Source organism: Cebus imitator, unplaced genomic scaffold (assembly GCF_001604975.1).
Source record: "Cebus imitator isolate Cc_AM_T3 unplaced genomic scaffold, Cebus_imitator-1.0 Scaffold850, whole genome shotgun sequence".
In the NCBI taxonomy this organism is placed as follows: domain Eukaryota; kingdom Metazoa; phylum Chordata; class Mammalia; order Primates; family Cebidae; genus Cebus; species Cebus imitator.
This window is the reverse complement of record NW_016108165.1, coordinates 50323-65331: the sequence shown is the minus strand read 5'-3', so window position 1 is coordinate 65331 and position 15009 is coordinate 50323. Positions and strand designations below refer to the sequence as shown.

The 15009-nt window shown below is 45.7% G+C and overlaps 2 protein-coding genes and 1 pseudogene across 2 annotated transcripts in view; 2 read left to right on the top strand and 1 right to left on the bottom strand.

Annotated features, from left to right (window-relative positions):
• F8 (coagulation factor VIII) overlaps positions 1-15009 on the bottom strand; it is a 69037-nt gene that overhangs the window by 28319 nt on the left and 25709 nt on the right. The window contains exons 7-10 of the mRNA XM_017520543.2: positions 14689-14805; positions 14010-14081; positions 12517-12602; positions 8478-8633 (exon numbers count right to left, since the gene is read on the bottom strand). Coding sequence (XP_017376032.2) covers positions 8478-8633; positions 12517-12602; positions 14010-14081; positions 14689-14805 — 431 coding nt within the window. The remainder of the gene's footprint in view (positions 1-8477; positions 8634-12516; positions 12603-14009; positions 14082-14688; positions 14806-15009) is intronic.
• Positions 2219-2967, top strand: LOC108297865 (annotated as a pseudogene).
• On the top strand, positions 3282-5048 carry F8A1 (coagulation factor VIII associated 1). The gene has a single exon (XM_017520544.1). The coding sequence runs from the start codon at positions 3302-3304 to the stop codon at positions 4433-4435; it is 1134 nt and encodes a 377-aa protein (XP_017376033.1). The 5' UTR covers positions 3282-3301; the 3' UTR covers positions 4436-5048.

Genomic DNA, 15009 nt, shown 5'->3' with positions numbered 1-15009 from the left:
AAAGCCAATCTTAAAATTCATGTGTAATTGTGAGGGACCTCAAATAGCCAAAATAATCTTGAAAAAGAACAAAGTTGGAGAACTCACACTTCCCAAATTCAAAACATCATATAAAGCTACAGTTATCAACACTTTGTGGTACTGGTATATATATATGTCTGCCCTTATACCAGTACCACAAAGTATATATATGTAGATGGAATGGAATTAAGAAGCAAGAAATAAACCCATAACAGTATTCATGGATATGTATCTCAAATACAGATGGTTCCCAGCTTATAATGGTTGAACTAACAATTTTTTGACTTTATGATGGTGTGAAAGCAACATGAATTCAGTAGAATCTATATGCATAAAAGTACTTAAAGTACACCTACAACCATTCTGTCTTTCACTTTCAGTACAATATTTAATAAATTATATGAGATGGCCAATACTTCTTTATAAACTTGGCTTTGTGTTACATGATTTTGCCCAACTGTAGCCTAATTGTAAGTGTTCTGAGCAGGTTTAAGGTAGGCTGGGCTAAACTATGACGATTGGTTGGTTAGCTGTTGATATGGTTTGGCTCTGTGTCCCCACCCAAATCTCATGTCAAACTGTAATCCCCATATGTCAGAGGAGAGGCCTGGTGGGAGGTGATTGGATTGTAGGGGCAGATATCCCCTTGCTGTTCTCATGATAGTGAGTGAGTTCTCATGAGATCTGATGGTTTAAAAGTTTATGACATTTCCCACTTCACTCTTTCTCCTGTTCCGCTAGGGTAAGGCATGCTTGCTTCCCCTTCACCTGCTGCTACGAATTTAAGTTTCCTGAGGCCTCACAGTCATGCTTCCTGTTAAGTCTGCAGAACTGTGAGTCCATTCAACCTCTTTTATTCATAAATTACCAAGTCTCAGGTAGTTCTTTATAGCAGTGTGAGAATGGACTAATATAGCTGTATTAAATGCATTTACACTAATAATGGTTTTAAGCAACAATGGGTTTATCAGGATGTAATACCATCCCAAGTTGAGGAACATGTGTTATTTAAAACAGCTGTTCAAACAACACTTGTACAGGAGCATTCATGGCAGCACTTTTCACACTATCTAATCAGTAATGTAGGGGATCAAATGCCACCTCAAAACATGCCACTTTGGCATATTGATTATTTTGAGTTTAAAGGCACTTGAAAAATACCAGATGCAAGAAGGGCATGCTGACCTTCCTTTTTTTAATGAAAGGAGGAGATAAAACTCTCATGTGATAGGTATTATCTGTATACCAGGAGGAAGAAACACATTCTTATTGCCAGAGATGGGGAGTCCAGGTTTGAGGGAAAGCTGTACCAAAAAACCTTCTTAGTGACTTTACCACAACTAACTCTCTTAGCCCAAACACCATTGTCTTGTTATGTTTTCACAATTTACCACACTTTTTCCAATCTAGTATGTAAGGTTTCAGGTGTAATTGCTCATTTGAGTATTCATATATCTTATGAGGGCTCCCATGTACATGTAAAAAAAAACCAAATAAAATTTTGTATATGCTTTTCTTTTGTTAATCTGTCTTATTTAAGTCCCAGCTGGAGAATCTAAGAGGATAGAGGACATTTGGCTCCCCTGTCATGGAAATCACTTAATGAACTGTTAAACAACTGATGAATGGATTAACAAAATGTGGCCTATTTATACAACGGAATATTATTCAGTGATTCAAAGGAAGGAAGAACTGATTCACGCCTCTACATGGATGAACCCTGATGAAAACATTATGCTAAGTGAAAGCAGCCAGGCACACAAGGCCTGTCATTTGGTTGTATGATTCCATCTACAGGAAATCTCCAAAACAGGCAAACCGCTATGGCCAGAAAGCAGATTGGTTAGTGGTTGCCAGGGACTATCAGGAACGTGCGTATGTGGCGGCGGCGGCGGCGGCGGCGGCGGCGGGGGAAGCGGTGGTAGCGGAGGTGTGGAGGAGGCGTGTGGGAAGTGACTGCTTACAGGTACAGGGGTTTCGGTTTCTTTTCCGGGTGTTGAAAATGTTTTGGAGCCAGGTGGTTGTGACGGGTGTGCAACATTGTGAAGGAGCCGTACCCAGCATCTTCCCCCCGGCCGCCCCTTTGTCTTTCTCCCATCCAGTAGAAAGGGAGAGTTCCCCCACCGGCGGCGAAGAGAGGGTCACCAGCGGGATTCCCCCTCCCCGCCCCACCCCCACCCCCACCCCCACCCCCACGGCCCCCCACAGCCGCTTCCAGGCCCAGGCCTGCTCCCTCGGGGCCAATGGGAAGGCCATGAGGTCACCTGATGGGCGTGTCCCTGGTGAGGCCATCGCCACGTGCGAGCTTTGACGTGGTGGCACGAGGATGTCCGTGCCCATGGGACTGGGCTCCCCAGCCAATGAGGGGCTGGGCCCTGGTCGCTAGGATACACGGTACTGGACGCGATAACGGTCATCTTGAGAGGCATCTCGTCGTGCTAGAGCAAGCCGAGCCGAGATAGCGCACCCAACACCCAGCATGTCGGAGAGGAGCAGCCGTCGAGGGTCCTCTGGTGCTGGCGGCCGGGGGCATACCCGCTCGAGCGGAGGTTTTGTTTTCTGTGAGCGAGATGGAGCGTAGTCTACGGGAAGGCCGCTACGCCCAGCGCCCGAGCCCCTGTGCGCCAGTCGACCCCGCTGCCGTGACTGAGTACCTCACGGCCCAGATCCTGGAGCTGGCGGGCAAGGAGGCCCACAACAACGGAGAGAGGACCATCACTCCGCAGCTGCCGGACACGGCGGTTCACAACAACGCGCTGCTGAGCACCCTCTTTGACACAACAACCATGTCTCAAGTGGTTCCCGGCCGGGACTAGCTGCTGTCGACGGCCGACTTCTGGAACCTGACAGGTCCACTCGTCCACCCACCCAGCCCCAAATCCCCCAGCCCCCAAACCACCCCCCGCTTTCCACCGGCCCCAAAGTCCGTTGGGCCTTCATTCATTAATTGTCACTAAAGTGTTTAATGGAACCCACCTGCCTGTTGCAGTCACTTTGCCTTCGGGGGGGAGGGGAGGGCGGTGTGGGGTGAGGGGATGTGGGATGGGCTGGGGCGTTGAGAGACCTCCCTAGCTGGAAGTGCTTGGGGCGGCGAACACGGCCCCGCCTCCGATTCCGCTCTTTGCAGACCACCAGGGCAAGGGGCGGGCTCGGGCGGGGGAGCCAGCCGGCGCGGGCACGGCGGCAGCCCGCCAAGGGGGACGCACCGCACGTCGCGCCGCCACGCACGCCAGCGGCCGCGGCGCCGCCGCCGCGTCCGGAAGTGCTTGGGGCGGCGAACATGGCGGCGGCGGCGGCCGGCCTGGGCGGTGGCGGCGGCGGCGCCGGCCCGGGACCTGAGGCCGGGGACTTCCTGGCCCGCTACCGGCTGGTATCGAACAAGCTGAAGAAGCGGTTTCTGCGGAAGCCGAACGTGGCGGAGGCCGGCGAACAGTTCGGACAGCTGGGCCGTGAGCTGCGCTCCCAGGAGTGTCTGCCGTATGCGGCCTGGTGCCAGCTGGCGGTGGCGCGCTGCCAGCAGGCGCTCTTCCACGGGCCCGGGGAGGCGCTGGCTCTCACCGAGGCCGCCCGCCTCTTCCTGCGGCAGGAGCGCGACGCGCGCCAGCGCCTGGTCTGCCCCGCCGCCTACGGGGAGCCGCTGCAGGCCGCCGCCAGCGCCCTGGGCGCCGCGGTGCGCCTGCACCTCGAGCTGGGCCAGCCGGCCGCCGCCGCCGCCCTCTGCCTGGAGCTGGCCGCCGCCCTGCGCGACCTGGGCCAGCCGGCCGCCGCCGCCGGTCACTTCCAGCGCGCCGCCCAGCTCCAGCTGCCCCAGCTGCCCCTGGCCGCGATGCAGGCGCTCGGTGAGGCGGCCTCCTGCCAGCTGCTGGCGCGCGATTACACCGGCGCCCTGGCGCTCTTCACGCGCATGCAGCGCCTGGCGCGGGAGCACGGCAGCCACCCGGTGCAGCCGCTGCCGCCGCCCCCGCCGGCGGGGCCGCAGTCCGGGCTCGCGCCCGGGCCCGGGGCGCCGCCCGCCCTACCGGCCGCGCTGCTGGCTCCAAACGCCGGCTCCGTGGCGCCCTCTCCCGCCGCCCTGGGCGCCTTCTCGGACCTAATGGTCCGCTGCGAAGTGTCCCGCGTTCTGCTGCTGCTCCTCCTGCAACCACCGCCCGCCAAGCTGCTGCCGGAGCACGCCCAGACCCTGGAGAAGTACTCCTGGGAGGCTTTTGACAGCCACGGGCAGGAGAGCAGCGGCCAGCTTCCCGAGGAGCTCTTTCTGCTGCTCCAGTCTTTGGTCATGGCTACCCACGAAAAGGACACGGAAGCCATCAAGTCGCTGCAGGTGGAGATGTGGCCACTGTTGACTGCTGAGCAGAACCACCTCCTTCACCTCGTTCTGCAAGAAACCATCTCCCCCTCAGGACAGGGCATCTGACCCATCCCATTCACCCGATGGCTGTTTGCCCGGACGGGGAGGGGATTCCCATCAATCCCGTTAACCAATTGACTTTTTGCCTGTTTCCAAACCTCACGCATCCACGTTTGCGTCTGCGGAGACAAAGACAAAGACATACCGTCCCGGCCTCTGCATTTTATGGTATTCCCGTTGCCGCCGCCACAGGAATTACCTCGTTGACTGAACGTTACCGGCATCCCAAACGCCTGTTTCCCCGTAGCAGAGGGAGAGCAACACATTTTCATGAAACCGGAGTAGAGGACATGGCTCTCTTCCAAAAAGCCACGACACGAAAATGACAGTCCCTTTCGTCTCCTTCCTCCGCTTCTTCCACCCAACGCAGCCTCGTGCCTCCACCTTTGTTTCATAGTGAGGCTTTCATTTTGCGGCGGCTCCCTCCCTCTAAACTTACCCGCCCTAGATGATTTCATCCTGCCCCGCATTTCTTAACGTATTTCTGTGTCTCTGTCATGGCCAAATTTTTCCTGCCACTCATCTGCACAGTACATCTTCATGGGAGTCATTTTATTCCTTCCAGCTTCCTTGTAACCACAGCCCCGGATCCGTGATAAAGCCGCTCTTGTACTCCTCACGTGTGGTTTTGGTGTCCCTCGTCTGTAAAATGTGACTCCATTACCTACTTGTCAGGAGGCCAAGATAGAACCAGATAGTCCTCTTTGGGCTCCAGCATGTATTCGTTCCTTTGAAATTTGAGCTATGCCTCCTATGTGGGCCATGCCTCAGGGCAAGGAACCTGCAGAGGTTATCTGTGATGTGCTCCTTACTCAGATGACTGCGATGCAAATGTGTCCAGTGCAGTGGGTCCCGTGCCGATGCATCGATTTGCATTGGAATTCACGGTTCCGGTTCTTTTCCGAGAGGTGTATGCAGTCTGCATCACAACTTTTATTTGTAATAGGGTTTTTTTTTTTTTTTTTTTTTGGTGGGGGGTGGGAGGTAATGGGGGCGGATGGAGTCTCACTCTGTTTCTCAGGCTGTAGTGCAGTAGCACGATCTTGGATCACTACAGCCTCCACCTCCTGGGTTCAAGCGATTCTCCTACCTCAGCCTCCCGAGTACCTGGGATTACAGGGGCACCCCACCACGCCGGGCGAATTTTTTAGTAGAAACGGGGTCTCACCATGCTGGTCTCTCCAACTCCTGACCTCAAATGATCCACCCGCCTCGGCCTCCCAAAGTGCTGGGATTACAGGCATGAGTCACCGCCCAGCCCGCAATGGGGATTTTGCTACAACTTGTAGTTAAATGGCGAAATCAGAGAGCATGGCTCTTTGGTGTTGTGGGGTCACTGAATGCAAGGCAGCCTCCTTATTCCCCAAAAGCAGGATGGCGTTCCATTTGAAAACAGTTACCTTTCCCAGGCTTTCTGGCTCAAACAGAGCATGCAACCCAACTAAGCTGTTTTCGTACTTTACTGCGTCATTTTTACCCTTTTGAGGGTGACACAAGAACTCTTCAGAATATAGCCTCTTTCTCAAACTTTCAACCCTGAGGAAATGCATCCTTTCAGCCGGAGTTGCACACAATACTGATCTGCAGGGCTGAGGTGTAAGGACACAGTTTGGAGGAGATGGTTTTGTTTTAGTCTTTTTGCAGGGGAGAGGTGTGGAGGTTTGTCACTGTGAGTTAAGTGCCTCAAAACGGGTGGGACTTGTAGGGTGTTCTTTTCTGCCTCCGTTTCTATTTCAACAGTGTGGAAGTAATGGGAAGCACAGGAGAGGCCCGTTCCACCACCCTTCCTCTCACTCTCATTTGGCTGCCAGGAAGGGTCCTACAGAGCCCCTAAACACCTAGCCCAAATTATTGTAAAAGCGGTTGAAGGGTTTATACTCCTTTGCTCTTTGGCTTCTTCCTGATGTGCTCCTCTTAACCCGGGCTTCAGACCTGGCCGACTGGCTTATTGTCAGGTTTGGGAGTTACGGAGCGCATGACAGGTGACCAGTTTTGGCTTTGGGCTTCAGGAGAAGCCTTCTTAGGCCTCTGGTTCAAACTCCTTGCATCAGGGAGGTGAGGGGAAGAATAACCAGACGGTTAGGTACTGGGTATCTGAGCATAATTCTAGGAAACACGGAAACTCCTCGTTTTCCGTTTGCCATGGGCTCATGCATGTATCTCCCTCAGAAACTTGAGAGCAGGGATAGCTGGCCTGAGGCCAAATTTCAGCATTTTTGAGAATTCTCTTGTAATGCATCCCTTTAATATCAAAAGCCAACACTGATTTCTAGCATGGCAAAAGCAAATATTTTCAGAGGACATGATTAGTTTGATTTTTAACTTGACAACCGGTGAAAACCGGTTGCGGGGCGGCGGGGCTTGGGGGGGAAGGGGGAAGATCCTTGTCATTTAAATGTCCGTCGACAATTCCAAATTCACATTTAAAACAGTGTAAACCGTCGGGAATGTTGCCAGTGAAGCAGTGACCCTTTAACAGTGTTGGGGCTCCCCTTCTCCCCATTATGAGGTAATCCTAAAAGGGGAAATGTTGCTTATCAAAGAATATTTTATACGTAAATGGCACAAAGACATAAAGACGTGTGAGAACCACTATGCCAGAGGAAGGTGATCAAGACTGAAATTACTGTATTAGGCAAGATTGAACCACTGCACTGCAGCCTGGGCAACAGAGTGAGACTCTGTCTCAAAAAAAAAAAAAAAAAAAAAAAAAAAAGTTCAACTATCTTGAAACATGCTGTAAGGAAGCCCAGGCCTCAAGGAAAATCCATGTAAAGTTACATCAGTCAACAACCCCAGATTCTGTCCTAGCTGCCAGTACCAACCACCAGAAAAGTAAGAGAAGGAACTTCCAGATGATTCTAGCACCCAGCTGTTAAATATTCCTAACTGAGGCTCCAGATATTGTGGAGCAGAAACCACCCATCCCCTCCTGTGTCCCAAAGTCTTGATCTATAGAATCTGTGAACAAAGCATAATTTTTATGACACTAAGTTTTGAAGTGGCTTGGTACACAGCAATGGTAACTAGTACAGGTAGAGAAAGCCACTTTGAGGGAAGCAGTGACCTTAAGTGGGGAGATACAGTGAACTCTTCTACAAGGAGGAAGTCAGAAGAATAAATATGCCAGTCTTTTGCCAGTGCTTCCTGTTGGTAAAATCCAACCAAAAGCTGGAGGACAAGGTAGCCTGTTGATGTATTCTATACAAGGTCAGCTCACAGAACGAGAAGCAGGAAAATAGATCTAAAGGGGCAAACAAAAGTTATCTTGCTTGGGGCCACTTGAGGACTTTGAACTTTATTATGAAGACAATAGGAAGACATTGAAAGGTTTTAGGCAGGGGACTGATGATTATCCTGAAAATGATGTGCAGCTTTTATTAGAGAACAGATTAGAAACAGGGGAAGGCTAGTTAGGAATGTAATACAATTGATCAAGCCTGTGGTGATGGGACCCCAGGCTGTGGCAACAGTGGTATAAATGGAAACAGAAGAAAGAGATGTGAGAGGCATTACAAATAAAGGATTGACCAGATTTGTGGATCCATTCATCAGGGGATATAAAAATGAGGGAAGAGTAGACAATAATGCTAAGGTTTTAAGCCTTTTGGGATCTTGAGTTTACCTCTAGAGAATTTATCAGTTCCCTAAATTTCATCCATCGTTTTATGTGGAAGTCATGAATCTTCATCTCCATCCATGGTTTTGCCCCCTAAACTTGTCTTTCGCCTATGGCCTGCTGGACATTTCAACCTGATTGTCCTACTATAACCACAAACGTAGGATATCCATAAGCAAACTCACAATCATCAGTTTACACAGTCCTGAACCACATATTTCTGTCAATATAGCATCTCTTCATTTCTATCATCTATGAGCCTTGACAGTACTGCATTTTTGTTGATATGTCCATAATAACTCCAATTGCTCACAAGTGAAAAATTAGTTTTTGGAGTTAAGTTTGTAGAAGAGTGTTTGTCCAATATCTGAAATCTGTCAAAATTCTTTGAAGTATTCAGGCATTATCTTTAAAGGACTAATTACATACCATTAAGGTTCCAGTGGAATTTCCTCGATAAGTCTGCCACTTCTTCCCATCAAGACTATACATGATGATAAACTGAGAGATGTAGAGGCTGGAGAACTTCTGACGGGCACCCTGGGTCTTGATGCCATGAATAATCGTTGGTGCCAATAGATCCACCTACCAATGAAAGCAACACTTTTTAACTTTTTTTTTTTGAGACGGAGTCTGACTCTGTCGCCCAGGCTGGAGTGCAGTGGTGTGATCTCGGCTCACTGCAACCACTGCCTCCTGGGTTCAAGCAATTATCCCGCCTCAGCCTCCCAAGTAGCTGGGATTACAGGTGTGCTCCACCACGCCCAGCTAATTTTTGTATTTTCAGTAGAGATGGGGTTTCATCATGTTGGCCAGGATGGTCTCGATCTGTTGATCTGGAGATCTGCCTGCCTTGGCCTCCCAAAGTGCTGGGATTACAGGTGTCAGCCACTGTGCCTGGCCTATTTTAACCTATTTTTAAATGTAAAACTAATTATTGGCTTAGAAAGAATTTACATTGCTACAGATGTGTCCATCATTACCTTAGATGTGCAAGTGAAGCAGTCACCAATGTTGAAATGTGCATGTGTGTGTGAAGCTGTGGGATAAACAGTAGAAATGAATAGGAAGATGCTTATTGAGTTCCCAGCCTGCTTCTTGACAAACCAAACCACTACCAAATCACTGAGCCCCCATTTCCTACACACACACACACACACACACACACACACACACACACTCTCTCTCTCTCTCTCTCTGTCTCTCTCTCTCTCTCTTTCCCCCTCTCTCTTTTGTGGACTCACATAAGCTAATGGACTCATATAAGCTAATGCTTTGCCTACACCTCAGCCTCACACCAAAGCCAATTTCCTCCTCTCTCCCCAAACCAGACCCACCCCAACATCACTGTCAGTGATGAACTGCTACACTTCCTTTGAGTGTTAGTTCAGAAACTATTTTCTCCTGGTGCTTCTATGCATCTACTTCACTTTATATATAACTTCCTTATAGCAAATTATTGCATCATATTATAAGGTTGCTTTGCTTTTCTGCTTTCCTTATTAGACTTAGATACTTAAGATAGTGAACCCATTTGAGTGACCTAAACTTTCTGTGTCTCAATTTATCTGTAAAGTGAAGATAATACTAGTTTTTATCTCAGAGGGTTGCCGTAGGGTTAAAGAGCACATGTAATGTGCTGAGTTCAGTGCCTGGCGCATACAAAACACTCAGTCAATATTAGCGTTTATATTCTCTCTAGTCCCAGCACCTAAAATGGTATCTGGTATAATACTGCTGTATAGCAAATGCTTTGGAATGAATGAGTGAATAATGAAACAGTAGTACAGAATGGACACTTCTTAAAGAAGAGGTCATGGACTGCAAGAACATTAGAAGTATCAGTTAGTGTTCTAACAAGCAAGTCAAATTTAGCATGTTTTCACAGATGTCTGACACATACAAATTGGACTGGTCATGACTCTTGTGTTTAATAACTGTCTCCTTTAGCTGACTGTAAGTTCCATTTATACACTCATTCAAAGAATTTTTTTAGCACTTCCTATGTGCTAACGACTGTTTTAGATACAGGGAATAGAGTTATAAACAAGAAACAAAGCCCTGCCCTCATGGAACTTACAGTCGAGTAGGGAAAATAGACCTTATATCATATATGTTTTTATTTGTTTACAGCATCAAGTAGTGATAAGTGCAGGAGAAAAATGAAGCAGGGTAACAGGACAGAGAGTGTCAAGGTCTTCAGAAGTTGCAGCATTGTCTTTTTCCAGATTAGATGGTATTCCCCATTGAAGACACTTCATTTTACCTCTTGGTATTGTGGCATAAAAAACTGAAAGAACCAGGCACAAAAATCATGATTTTTACTGAATTGACTTGCACCATTTCTTCATATGGATACAGTGTAAGAGTTCTTTCTTGGACCAGTGACTATTGTATCTTCCAGCAGCCTTGCTAGAATAAAGCTGCAATAGAACAAGGCTACAATAAAGCGTTGGAAGCCTACTTATATTGTGCAACTGATGAATGCTTGCCAAACTACCAGGCTTATCTGCTTCATCTTCTTGTGCCTCTTCTACATTGTAATTGGCACCTGGGAGCAGTTTGGCAATTATAGACTTAATAGCTTCACCTATGTACCCAGCCAGGTGTTTCAGTGTAACTACAAGACACGTCTCTCTACTAGGAAGTAGGCAAGATGGTAATGAGTTTCATCATAGAAAAGTACAACATTGCAGCTGCATGTCTCCATGGGGCCTGCTGATTTCCCCCTATGCATTGCCTGGTCTTGGCCACCTGGTGCTCCTCAAATCAGCCCAGCGCTCTTGTGCATTGAGGCCAGGTTGTTGTGCACTCTTCAGGCCTTCTCACAAGAACAAATGCCTTCTCCAACTCCCTTGCTTGTCAGCATCCCTTTCAACTCCGTCTCCATGCTTTATTTTATAAAGTTACGAGATATACAAAAAGTTTAGCTGGATCTTAGTAGGACAGTTGGCAAAAACCACCTTGAAGATAAGGCGATTTAATACTGGTAGATGATAACATAATTAGGTGGATTTGTAACTGGTTTAATTACCATAAGTAAATAGTGATAGTTAATAGATGGTTATCAACTTAAAGGGAGCATTCCAGAAACAGTGTAGTACAAAGATTACCAATTAGGGCTCTGGAGCCCAACTATCAGAATTTGAATTTTGGGTTAGTCACTTATTAGCGGTGTGACTTGGGCCACAATAACTTCTCTATGCTTCAATTTCATTATCTGAAATGAGGACAATAGTAACATCTACATCACAAGGTTGTGATAAGGACTTAACAGCTTGATTTGTATTGTGCACATACTAAGGAAGTCTTGTCTACTTCAATATTTTGATTATGACTTTGCTGTAGTATTACCGAGTTTACTGATCAAATCAGTAGCTGGAAAAACTAGGAAATACTTTGGGATACTGAAGATTGGCAAGCTGAAACAATGGGCCAAATCTAGTAAGTGGAAACAACAGGGTGTATCCTTCAGGGTTCATTGGCTAGTCACAGGACACTCTATTTACTAGTCTTATTAGATTGTATCTAGTAAGGGAGATATAATTCCCCCCTCACAAATAAGAATGTTATTACAAAAAATTAAACGGAACAGACACAGGGCAGCCAAATAGATAAACATGTCCTCTACATAGGGACACATTTAAGGTTGAAAATAACCACAGAAATACAAGGTGAAGAGCATAACATGTGGTTTGGCAGAAGCATAAAGAAACAAAAAATCCTTAGGGATTAGTGAAATGCAGCTCGGATTGAGTCAAAATTGGCAGTGTCTGTAAAACAATGCTGTGGCATTAATAGACATGTTATTTGCAAAGACGGAAACCCAAATGTTTTCTCCATTTCCTGTTTGGGGTTCTAGAAGACATCTAGCCTAATGTTTAGGCAGAGAGGCTGAGTAGGCACTTCCAAGCTGCCCTCAGCTTTTGTGAGGCATGGAGGACACCATAAAGTTTCCATCTGTCTGTCCTTGAAGGGGTCTGATTTATCATATGTTGAAATGATAGTATTTTCAGATATGTTGAGTTAAATAAAATGTATTATTAAAGTGAATGTCACATTTTTGAAAACTTGGCTACTAGAAAATGTAAAATTACACATGTGGTTTGCATTTGTGAACCATTTGTTTTATGTTAAAATAAAGGGGATTGGAGGACTTTAGGACACCTGGGCAGTTGGAAGCATCTAATAATAACGTATACTGTCTTGAGAGATGACGAGTTCAATATTATAGAAAATATTCAGATGTTCTAATCCCAGTAGAAGGACTAAAATACAGAAATAGGATATATCAGTATACTCAATTCTATTCCCATATCTCTTGTTCATGACTGCTTTTGTATAAATCATAAGCCATTCTGTTCTTCAATTTTCTCATATTCATAGAATTCTTTGAGTTTACAATAGGAATAAGTAATGCGATTGATTGAATGTGATACATTGTCCATCACTGATTAAATTTTCTAACCTTGATCCAAGAAAAGGGCTCCTTGGTGCTCCAGGCATTGATTGATCCGGAGTAATGAAGTCTAGCCAGCTTTGGGGCCCACTGTCCTTTGCCCAAGTAAAGAAACAGAGATTAAATTAAATTCAATTCAGCCTAGACACCTGAGAGTAAAAGCATAAAGGCTTTATGGCATACCAGTAACAATTACTATCTAAGGATTTTGCTTATCTTTGTTGTTCATTTTATTTTCTAAAATTTATAATTTTGTTAATTGTTAGCACCTTGAATTAGCTGATACTGCAATTTGTTACCAGCACTACCAAATAATAATATTATTATTTCTTTTATTTTCTTTTTTCTTTTTTTTTTAAGATGGAGTCTTGCTCTGTCGCCCAGGCTGGAGTGCAATGGCATGATCTTGGATCACTGCAACCTCCGCCTCATAAGTTCAAGCAATTCGCCTGCCTCAGCCTCCCAGGTAGCTGGGACTACAGTCACACGCCACCATACCCAGCTAATTTTTGTATTTTAGTAGAGACGGGGTTTCACCATGTTGGCCAGGCTGGTCTCGAGCTCCTGACCTCAGGTGATCTGCCTGCCTTGGCCTCCCAAAGTGCTGGGATTACAGGTGTGAGCCCACTGCAGCTGACCAGGAGTCTTGTGAGCCACCATGCCTGGCCTATTATTTCTTTATTATACAATGTATGTTCATTGTAGAAAAATCAGAAATGAAAAGTAAAAATAAAAATAAGTAAAAAGATAAATAAAAATTTTAAAATGTAACCCTTCCACCTAGTGAAAAATGTTACTATTTTGGTATATAACTCTTAAGCCTCTTTTTCAAGGGGATTTTTTACCCCAATAAAACATAGGTTGGCAAACTTTTTCTGTGAAGGGCCAGATAGCTTTGCATATTATATGGTCTCTGTTGCAGCTGTGTAACTGCTGTTGTAGCCATAGACGGTATGTAAATTAATGGATGTGGCTGTGTTCCAACATAAGACTTTATCATGGATGCTGAAATTTGAATTTTATAATTTCACATGTCATGAAATAATCTTTGCAATTTTTTCAATTATTTAAAAATGGAAAATCTGTTAATAGCTCACATGCCATACAAAAACAGGCAGTGTGCTACATTTAGCTTGTGGGCAGTAGTGCTCTAAAACAATTTTTGAGAACTCTCTGTAGACCCTAGTCAAACTTTACCTTTAGTGCTCATAGGAAAGTATAGCTTCCTGCTACAATGAAGAGGATTGACTCAAGGAAGAAATACTGAAGGTAGGGAAGATATTTAAGGAGGCAGTGTCATTGCCCAGGTAAGAAATGATGTTGGCCTGAATTAAGATGGCTACAACAGTGGGAAGTGGAGAGGAGGAGATATTTTTGAGAGGCACTTATGGAATAGAACTAATAGAAGCATGGAGATGGATTCATTATCTGAGATTCTCCAACAGATCATTTAAAAAGATATAATCAGCCCAGGTTCTTGGGGCAAAAATAATAGTAATTACCATATTGTCCTGAAGCTGTAATTTGAAAATCTCTAATGCGTCCAGAAGCCATTCCCAAGGGAGTCTGACACTCTGAAATGAAACAGGTGGAACACAGTAACTATAAGTGCACAAAATTCAACTTCTCTAATATAAGTCAGTGAAAATGGGAGAATGTCAACATGCTAATATTTTTTAGTGCTTATATGTGCCAAGAACTGTACTAAATGCTTTACTGTATTAGTTCATTTGATTCATCCTAACAGGTGCTACAATGATTCACATTTTACAGCTGAAGAAACTGGGGTCCATACATAAATAGACCAGTGGTTCTCTTATTTGTTTAGGGTTTAAATCTCCAAACTCTTCCAAGTAATATTTATAAGTTATCTGGTAACTAAATCAACATTAAATTCCAAAATCTGCTACTAGAGATCTTAGAGCTTTACCAAGTTGTGAAAATGAGGGATTTTTGGGGGGTCAATTATTTAGAGCTTCAGGTTCAAAGTTTTCAAAACTTCGAGTATATCTGCCCTCCTCTGACAACTCTGATGATTTCTACCAGCAATATTCATTTTAAACTTGATAAGGATGTAAGCTTGTATTTATTTCCGGACACAAGCAACCATTCCAGAAAGGAGGAAAGCTGTAAAGAAGTAGGCTGAGTAGGTAGGGAACCTCTGACCACATTGCTACTCACTGTTGCTGTACACCAGAAAAAGTGTGCTCATCCCAGCATGTAGGTGCTCGCCAATAAGGCATTCTACCCGCCAAATTCCAGCTTTGGATGGTAACATTTCCACTGTCTCAAAAACACCTTATAAAAACCAAAAGGAACAAAAATTATTTCTTTTCATTAAAAAATGAGCATGAGATACATTGGTTTATGTGAAATATCAGAGGAGACCTACCAAATTTTGTAGTTCCACTACTCTTGGACCCCTCAAACCCAAAGTGCTTGCTACATGACCTCTACAGTTCGGGGTCATGGAAATTGAGTTCTGACCACTCCCTTCCCCAC